Here is a 10,657-nt window from a genome sequence, read left to right as displayed (position 1 = left end):
CCCATTTTGTCTGTCTGGGTCCCGCCCTGCCTTGCCATTTTTTTTCTAAGACATTTCACTTTATTTAAAAGAAGCCAATATACAGGATATAAAGGGTATGTTATTTACAACAGTACAGTAAACAGGTAGGTTTCCTGGTAGGATCAGTAGTCTTTCAGTAAGTATCAACCCCCCTTCCCCTTGATGTTCGACCCAGCTGGCAGACAAACAGCAACAGTGGGGTGGGATGGGACTGCAGGATAGAAAGTCTCCCTGAAGGGATTAAAAATCATGTAGATGCTAAAATGTCCACGAAGAGGTCTTGGGGGTGAGGGGTGCCTCTGCTTCATTCCTTTGAGGGCTTGGCAGCAGGAACGCTGAAGGATTTGCCCCAAACTAACACACGGCCCACCCTAAGCTTGTAAATCTTCCACCCATGGAATATTCCCTTCCTGAGAGAATCAGCCCTAATCCCTCAGCCAGTGCCTGGAGGAGCCGCCCAGGCCGTGGGCACAGCCAGGACTGTGGACATTTCATGGCATTTCCACTCCCACTCCAGCTGCCTAACAACTCCGCACTGCTCTCCTCGCCTACCTCCCCCATCACTCCATCAGGACACTGTGCACAGGAGGGGACACTGGTTTTCCCATGCCCATTGGGAACTGGCTGTTTCTGTTTTCTGGAGTAAAAAGGTTCCTGGGGGTCGGGTAAGGTCTCTGCTTGGCAGGAAGTTCTGTAACAGAGCCACTGACCACACCCACCTCCTCTGGGCATGGAGCAGCTCCGGCCCTCAGAGCTCATCTCTCCGGCAGAACTGAAGGGAAGACCCGTGTATACCCTTCTGTCCCTCACCCTTCACATGCCCAGAACCATCAGTGTCACATTGCCTAATTCCTATCAACTGTATTTCATTAGTTCTATACCCCTCCCTCCTCCATAGTCTTGGCTTCATTCCTGTCTCTGCGCCCTCTCCTTTGCTCCCTCTGTAGCTCTTCACTTCCACATTGTCTCAGTCTTCACTCCCAGCCAGTATATGCAAAATAACCACCAGCTTTGTTGGTAGTAATTTGCATATCTTGCTGATTAGCCAATGGGAGGCATAGAGAAGGTACAGTCAATTACCATGTTTGTCTATTATTAGATAGGATTATTAGATAGGATATAAAAGCCTAAGCAACCGGATGACCGGCTGGTAGCTATGACGTGCACTGACCACCAGGGGGCAGACTCTCAATGCAGCAGCTCCCACAGCGGGAGTGCTGCTCAGCTGACAGAGGGGCGCCAGACACCGGGCTCACAGCTGGTGAGTAGCTGCAGTGGTGTGAGCCTCTCCTGCGGACACTCCTTTGTACGCCTGAGTAGTGGCAGCTGTGGCAGGTGCAGCCGGGCCAGGATGAGCAGGAGTGGCACAGCGTCCAGCCCAGACTCGGGCTCCTCCCCACATCACCTTCTGCTTCACACACTACTCTGTGCTGTGTGGGATCGATGTGGACAGCAGGCTGGAGCCCGATGAGCTGGTAAGGCTGGGCTGTGGCAGTGTGGAGGTCCACTCATCCCTGCAGGCCAGGCCGAGGGACCCCACGTGTACCGGGCCTCTAGTCTCTGTGTGTGTGTGTGTGTGTGTATATATGTTTGCTTATTTGTATATTTTCTTTGTTGAATAAATGCATCCACAATTTTAATTCAATAATTTTTGGGCAAAACTGGGGCAGATTTTAAAATATCTACAGACACTGATGGTCAGGATTCAGTCAGTTGTCCATCAAACTCTTTCTCTCCAAGGAACAATAGGTGTTCAAAAGGACTGAGCTTGAAACTGTATTTGACTAGTTAAAAGTGAAACAATTGGCCACAGAGTTTGGAAAACAACTGGAAGACTGCTAAACAGCAAGTCAAACCAGCCAGGTCTTGACCAGATAAAGACAGTAAAGCCTACCCCATTTAAAACATGGACAGAAGGCTTAGACCTGGGTGTTCTGCAACAATATCTAAAATTTAAACAGTTTAATCCAGAAAAAGAAGCTGCAGATGAGATAGAAAGCATGCAGTAACTGGAATTCAGAGTCAAGAGAGTGCAGTATTATTTTAAGATTCATTGAGTGCTGTTCTGTTGATGAGTACTGAGTTTTCCTCAATGATTTTTTTCCCCTTTAAACCAGACCATAGTGTGAGTTAATGTGTTGGGGATGACTTAGTTTTTCCTTATCTAGAGAAAGTGACAAAAGAAACCCTACACATGGGATTCCAGCCCTTACTGGGTTTGCCATTTTGCTGTATTTACAGATGCAGGCACAGTAGGTATTTTGAAGTTTTCTAGGCTATCATGATCTCTATAACTTATGCAAAACTGCAGAAACAAATAAGTTGCTTAAGACTCTGCTTATACATTTTTACCTGGGTCTGTGGAATGCTTAGAAATATTATGTTCTTGCCAAGGCTGTTATCATCTGAGCAATAGGACATGAAACTGAGTGAGGGGGAAAAAGTCATCAGAGGGTCAGAGATACACACCATTCTAAGGAGTAACTGTTGCAACTTGTTAGTACTGGTTACCTATGGAAAAAGCTGAGGAGATAGAATGGATTAGGTGCAGCAAGCCAGAGGATTTGTTGAAGAAAAGTAGTGGGATACCAAGACTGGAAATAGGAATGACAAGAATTTTCACTATGTCAATTAAGACAGGTTAAATGAGAATATAGTTAGCAGGCATCAAAAGTTCAGACAAAACATAATCAGTCACTGAAGTAGTAATCAGTAAAAGTTTATTCTTTACACACCAAATAGATTGCAAACTAGGAGCCCTCAAACCAAAATATGGATGAGGCTTAGGAGTACTGTATATTGTTCTAAGACGGCTTATATTAGCGAGAAAGCAGGGACTGTTTATTCTTCACAGTGATTGGTTATAGGATTAGAATTTTTTTAAATGATAGGGAATTGGTCCATGGTTATCTCATATGAACCTTGGGAAACAGTTCAAATTTTGTTTATGATTTTCAGAGGCATAAGCAAGAAATGATCTAGGTTAAATTAACCTTGTTAAATAAGCTAAGTTAAACTTTGCTTATATGACTAAACTGGTTTTGTCTGCTCAGAGAAATTTCAAGGTTTGTCTCTATTTTTATTTATTCTTTTTTTTTTTTTTATCACTGGATAGCTAGCTCTCATGACCAGGAACATGTGTTATTTGGTTTCTCATACCCCCACTCCCTCAGTCTGTTCCATGCATCCATGCCTCCGGATCTGTTTTGTTTGTGAGTTTATTTTGTTCATTAGGTATCACATATAAATGAGATCATGTGATATTTGTCTTTCTCTGACTGGCTTATTACATTTAGCATATTAATCTCCAGGTCCCTCCATGCTGTTGCAAAGGGTAAAATAGTCTTCTTTTTTATTGCTGCATAGTAGTCCATGGTGTAAATGTACCACAGCTCTTTTATCCAATCATGTACTGGTGGGCATTTGGGCTGTTTCCAGGTCTTAGCTATTGTAAAAAATACTGCTATGAACATAGGGGTGCATATATTCTTTCTGATTGGATTTATTTATTTATTTTGCTTTTTTTTCTTAGGCCTGCCACTTTTATTTTATTTTTTTTTTAATTTCTTTATTGATTAAGTTATTACATATGTGTCCTTATCCCCACATTAACCCCCATTCCCTCCACTCATGCCCTCACCCCCCTGTTGTCTGTGTCCATTGGTTAGGCCTATATAGGGCCTGCCACTTTTAAAATGTATCCTTTTATTTACTTAAGAAAACTGCATATAGTAAAATTCACTCTTTTAGGTATACAGTTCCACGAGTTTAGACAAATGCATATAGTCATATAACTACCAATAGAACCTTGAACCGTTCTGTCACCATTCAAATTCCCCTGGGCTGATCCTTTTATGATATGAGTTCAATGCTTTGTCAAGTGCTTTTGTAAATTACTTATTGAAGAGGTGGATGTCTTGGATCTGCCATTTGCAGGATACTTCTGCTAGTAGTTGTAAAGGAGGTACTGGGCAGCCTTCAGATTCCTCCTTCACTTCCCAGAATTCAACTGCTTCCTTCCTGTTGAAATCCGTTCCTGAATAAGTCTTTGTGTTCCTTACTGTTGAACTATACTGGGTCTCCGAAGACTTCTCCAGTCTTTCTTCCTATTTTATCTGCTACAAATATTTGCATTTTAATGTGAACTCTTCACCTTCAGGAAGTATATTTTTGCAGTCATTCTCAGAGATCTGTTGTTGCTGAACATCTTGTTATTCTGCCCATTTCTTTGCTGCCTTTCTCCCTGTGGTATGTCTTCTAGTTTTCCTAAAAATAGAGATTATGCCATTTTTGTTGTATGTTATGCAGAAAGGGAAGAGAGAGAATACTGTCTCACACAGCCATGTTCATATTGGTAGTCCTTCCTTTGACCCATCATCACTGCCTTTCTCTCACTCCTCTTCAATGGCTCTCACGTTAAGCACTGAAATCCCACAGTCTGCTAACCTCTCTTATTCATACATCACTTTGTTAAAGCATGTATGAATACTTTCCCTTACAGCCCAGACTTCTTCATCATTTCTTAAACACATAATTTCAAAGTTGGTTCATTTTTCCTTGCCATTCCTTTGCCTTGGAATTCCTTTTTTTCCCTTCCCCGATTGGTGTACTCCTACTCATTCTTTAAGAACTAACAAAGTATATTACCTCTTTTAGGAACCCTTTTTTGACACCTCCTCAAGGTGAATGTGGTACCTGCCAAGATGAGGCAGAATTAATCTCTAACCTGTCCTGCTACAAGGTGTTGCCCCATTTTTAGTGCACTTGTCTTGCTGTTTTCAGTATTTATAAATTTTATTATCAAGCCAATGAGTGAATGTGTATTAACTTGTCAATGCAGAACTTTCAAGTGCTAGGTTTCTAGGATCCTACTTATAGCTGTCCTATATTGTCAGCACATACCCTCATTTGGGCTCATTTGATTTTCCACTGGTCAGTTGAAGGGTACAGTGATATGGGTCATCTATATTTTCGTATCTAGCTTTTGTTTTTAAAGTGATTTAATTATTTCAAAGCAATTTTTCACACTTAGGATGTAACTGAAACTCCTCTAGAATTGGAGCACTCATAAATTATGAATAAGTTAAGTAATCATTAATGGAATTCTTCTGCATTCCAGGTGATGCAACAGTGACAATAGCTCACAGATATACCCCCAAAGAACAACTGAAGATCCATACTCAGCTGGCAGATATTATCATAGTCGCTGCAGGTAAGCCTTTAGTGGGTGTTACTTGGTGGAGTATCATCAGCAGAGTAATTCCTGCCCTAATTGCCAGCATGTCCATAAGAACCACTTCTTCAGAGAATTAAGATATGATTAACTTTCGACAACTGGATTCTGTCTCTTGGCAATCATCATATTGGTCATTTTGGTCCACTGTGCCTGTGTTAGCATTTGTCACTTCATTATAGAAAACCTGAATAACCTTTGGAATGAAATATTAAGCACAAGAACAGATGTACACTTTGCCAATTCTTTTGACAACATGATTGCTTCTAAACATGAATGAATTATGGGGAGACTGGTAAGAAATGCTGTTGAAGGGATAGCCATGGCTGGTACATGTCGGAATTTGTAGGCCATGGCAAAAACTTTGATATAAGCTATGATGGCTGAGATCAGGAGATTGACATGGTCTGGCATACGTTTTTAAAAGATTACTTACACTGGGTCAAGAATTGACTTTAGAGAGACAAGAATAGAACTAGAGAGAACAGTTATTATACTTTCATGTAATGGGTCTAGCTTTTCCTAATTTGTTTTACATTTGAACATACCAAATAATTCTACCCTTTACTTCTGCCTTTACCCTTTACTCTTGCCACATAGTATTTCTACGGTGTAGACACTGACTGTTCGTTATCCAAGGCTGGAATGAGAGCCCTTTTAATTTTATCAATTAGATATTATTGATAATTTCTACACTTTACAGTTGAATTGCTGAGTATTTACAAATTATGAAGGGAGAGTAAATGTTTCATAATAAATTGAGTTTAATGGAAAATAATAATTTAAATTAGTTTTAACAGAATTTAGCTCACTTTCTTATTCTATAGGCCCTTTATAGGAACTCAAAATATATATGTGATAACTTTACATGGAGTAATTTGCCTCTTCATAGAGTATAAATAGAAATAGTCCTATTTTAGAATCACAAATAACCTTCTAACTACAGTTCCTATTTTTCTAAAAAAATTATATTCAGGGGGTATACCAAACGTAAGAGTTTGAGCTCAATTGACAGAAGTAAGATGGATGTTTAGAAAGGCAATGCACTTTGTCAGACCACAGACATTAGGTGAAATACTGCTGCAGCAACTGATAGATTCATACAAGAGAAATATCACATTGGCTTTTTTAAGAAACACTTGTAGTCACGCACAAGACTCAGAATTTGGTGAGGAGAGAGGAATTTGAGTGGTCGTCACTGCTAATCTCTAATTTTAGACAAAATGAAATGTTCTTTATCATTAAAATTTGATTTGATTATGATGTTAACAATATATAAAGAATATTTCACAGTTGATCTTAGTTCTCATTTATCAATTATAATATCGAATGCATATTTTCTGTATTGAATGCATATTTGGAGCAAAATCCCTCAGTATGCATTCATACTCATGTTTTTCGTGTTATGAGAAGTGACAAATGGGTAATTACCATCCTCTTTCAAGAACCACTGATATTCTGTTGTGACTAAATCAAACTTTATGTCACAAGGCATTATGCCAACACTGTCATCATCCTTGAGTTTCTCATATAGACTCACTGTATTGGCACTGTGATCAAGGAGTTAAAAAATAAGAAAGGAAGGGGAAAATAAAGGGAAAAGGGACCAATTCTACATAAAGTTAACAAAATAGAAGTCTGGAGGTATCCAGGTCTCTAGGTGATGAAGCAGTATTGAGGCTCTACCACCAGAGGGCGCCAGTCCCGTATGCAGGCTATTTTAGACAGCCAGTTGGCCACGCACAGTCTTAATCCTGGAAGGAAGACAATTTTGAGTGAAGGCAGTGCAAACAGGTATTGTTCCTGGCTTTGTATTCCAGCTCTAGTGCCTCAAACTAGATACAAATGTATGCTGAATTCTGGAATACAGCTCTGTATGTAGCCCTGCAACCATCCTTAGGAAATAAACATCTGTGTAATGGGAAATTTCAGGGAAGAAAATTGAGAATTTATAAGAAATAACTAAAGATTACTACATTTTTACTTCCTTAATAATCACCTGGAGAATTTTAGGATAAAATATGTAGATATTGGTAAATTATAGTGGAATTTTAGGGAAGGCATAAAAAAACAACAACCCACTAATAATGAATAACCACATCATGCATTCTGTGTGGGAAATAAACACATGCGATTAGCAGTGGGTATTACAAAAGGATATAATGACCTCATGGCAGAGGTATTAATTATTGTCATAACTAGAATGTCAGCATATATGGAAGCAGTACCATCTCAAAGTTAGGAGGAGAAGAGGAGGAGTAGTGGGTGATGTATCAGGTACATTGATAATGTCTGAAATGACAATAAAGAATGTGGTGAATAAACCTTGGAATGGGTTTACAGAAGAAAAGTGTAAGAGAAAATGGCATGTGATGATTCTGGTGCATGATTAAAATTAGTTTATGTTCATATTAATCTCACTTCTCCAGTTTCTCAAACTTTCATAGGTTTAACTATATAGGACTTACCTTTAAAGCATCTCACCAAAATTTGAAAAGTAGACTAATATAGAAGTTCAAATTTGAAAACCAAATCCTGTCAAACTATGCTGTTAGAAATAAAAGGCTCTAGGCTCCTACTTAAAGCTATACCCCTCTGCATTCCCAAAGAGAAATAATCTGTTTCTAGGAACTTTGCTGTACCACAGTTATAACTCATAACAATATATATATATATATACATACATATATATATAGACACACATATATATGTGTCTATATATATATGTATATATATATGCCTAAGCAACTGTTATGACCGGTAGCTATGATGCACACTGACCACCAGGGGGCAGGTGCTCAATGCAGGAGCTGCCCCCTGGTGGTCAGTGCACTCCCACAGCCAACCTCCTGCAGTCCCTCCCCACAGCTGGCCTCAATTGGCCCCGATCACCAGCCAGGCCAAGGGACCCCACCCGTGCACAAATTTGTGCACAAGGCCTCTAGTTCAGTGGTTCTCAACCTTCTTAATGCCGCGACCCTTTAATACAGTTCCTCATTTTGTGGTGATCCCCAATTTCATTGTTCCAAATTGAACATAATTAAAGCATAGTGATTAATCACAAAAACAATATGTAATTATATATGTGTTTTCCGATGGTCTTAGGCGACCCCCATGAAAGGGTCGTTCGACCCTCAAAGGGGTTGCGACCCACAGGTTGAGAACCGCTGCTCTAGTTGTTTAAAGTTGTCTATACCCTTCTCTTTACAATTGCAGAGACAGAATTTTTTTTTTACTGGTGCTCAAAACAGTACCTGATACATTGTGGGTACTCAATAAATGTATGCTGCATTGATTTTGAAACGACAACTGGAACAAATACTTCTTCAAATTATTACAAATTTAGCTGGTAATTTTTTTAAGGATGGGGGTTGGAGTATTCAAAGGAAGGGCTGCATAGCACCAAGCCAAGGGGACATTGGGTCACTGATGACAGCACCCAGGAGCCAGAGTTTCATCCTTAGGTGCAGCATTGGCAGGAAACTTGTCATCAGTGGGTTTGGGGGCTGAGCTGGTGGGCTTGGAATGTGGATGGAATGCAGGTGTGCAATCAGTAACCTTCAGAACAGTTTCCTTTCCTTGTATGGTCTGACTCCTGGTGTCTAGTGAGTTTTTCTTGGTCTTTTGTTCTCCTGTGGTGGGAAGCTTACAGATGGCTGCTAAGGATGGTATTGTCCTATAGGCCTAATGTTTCCCTCCTCTTTCTGTTTGTTAATAATTATTCTTAATAAAAAGTTATGCCACATATCAGAAACCATTCACCTAGCACCTTAGTGTGACCATTATTATAAGGGAGGGTGAAATTATCAGATACCCAAGGAAACCAGTTGAATGACTTGAGAGGTAAAAGCTGGTCCTGAGGCAGCCACAGCACCACGTGTCTGGTTTTGCTGCTTTTCTGGGCCAGAAGCTGAAATACAACTGAGGCCTAGATGTTTATCTTTAGGGAGGAAAAGGTCAGGGTGTATAAATCGCCTGACTAGAGATATGAAAGATCTGGAGTCCAAATCACATGACCAGTGGCATGCTAGGGGAAGATAGATTACCCTGGGGGCGAGGTTCTTGCTTTCCCAGTTTTGCCCCTTGCTAGGCATCTAGGGCTTTCTGCCCTAGTGAGTTTCTGTACCTAGTCCATCATTCTTGCTCTGTGTTCTAACACTCCCTCCTCCCCCACTCAAGGATCTTGGCACTGAATTCTTTCAGAGAAAAGAGGGCATTGGGTCTCTTCTATAGCTGCTTCCTGTTGAAAGGGGGCAATGTTTTTCTTCAAAGCCAACTGAAAGGGGCAATATTTTTCTTCAGAACCAAAAATCCTTGCTCTCTGTTAGGGACAATGAGGCCTGGCCACAAAAGGAGATTGTGATGGTGTTGAGGAGTGGTATTTCCTGAGTACAAGCAGGGCTTATAAGCGGATGGAGACAAACTGTGCTACAAATCTTACTATTATTGGGACAAAAGCTAGAACAGCAAGAATTATGACAAATGATCTGATGGAAGGAAAGAAAGAATAGTTTGGAGGGTTGTAGCCAAATATTTAAGATTAATTTAGTATCCAATTCAAATCATAAATGAAAAATAAAGCTGTGAGTCTAATATTCATAACTGTGTACTATAAAGTCTATGTAAACATAATTCCCCCTCCCTAAAATCACCCTCATTTTTATTAAAGAGCCAAATTAAGACCAACATATTTACTGTATTATGTTAAGTTTCTACTTGGTCTGATTGTTTGCATGAACACAATAAGAATAGCAATAGATTCTATAGGCTTTTAAAACCCTGCTTTACTGATAAATTTTTAAGAATATAATTTTATAAAGATGAATTTGTTTAACATGGTAAGCACCCAGCCTGTTTTGTCTTCCAGATGGAAAGTATAGTGTCAGTCACCGGTGACTGACTGGGCGTTTAATGTGTTAAAATTTATTGGTCATTGTGAAATAATTGATAAAGCCATCTAAGTGAATTATTTTTTTGAAATAAAAGAGTAGTTTCTATTATTAAGTAGAGGAGTAGACTGATCTGAGTATACACTGGGGGATAGGGGAGGCTATGGGACTGTCTAGGGCGGGGGAGGGGGAATGGACACATATGTAATACCTTTTGTAATAAAAAATTAAAAAAAAAATAAAAAAATAAATGTTAAATTAAGAAATTAGCCTGGCCAGTGTGGCTCACTGGTTGAGCATCGACCTATTAATCAGAAGGTTCCTGGTCAGGGCACATGTCCAGATTGCAAGCTTGATCCCCAATGTGGTGCATACAGGAGGCAACCTATCAGTGATTCTCCCTCATCATTGATATTTCTATTTCTCCCTCTCCCTTACTCTTTGAAATCAATAAAAATATATTTTAAAAAAAGAAACTATGAGAAGAGTGAAGAAAAAGACTACTATAGACAGC

At 39.7% G+C, this 10,657-nt stretch overlaps 1 protein-coding gene across 1 annotated transcript in view; it reads left to right on the top strand.

The window, feature by feature from the left end:
- MTHFD2L (methylenetetrahydrofolate dehydrogenase (NADP+ dependent) 2-like) overlaps positions 1-10,657 on the top strand; it is a 101,205-nt gene that overhangs the window by 39,241 nt on the left and 51,307 nt on the right. The window contains exon 6 of the mRNA XM_015560211.1: positions 5,141-5,233. Within this exon, the coding sequence (XP_015415697.1) occupies positions 5,141-5,233 (93 nt within the window). The remainder of the gene's footprint in view (positions 1-5,140; positions 5,234-10,657) is intronic.

The sequence above is a fragment of the Myotis davidii genome, unplaced genomic scaffold (genome assembly GCF_000327345.1).
Source record: "Myotis davidii unplaced genomic scaffold, ASM32734v1 scaffold2675, whole genome shotgun sequence".
Taxonomy (NCBI): Eukaryota; Metazoa; Chordata; class Mammalia; order Chiroptera; family Vespertilionidae; genus Myotis; species Myotis davidii.
The sequence above is the reverse complement of the archived record's forward strand: the minus strand, read 5'-3'. Positions and strand labels throughout refer to the sequence as shown.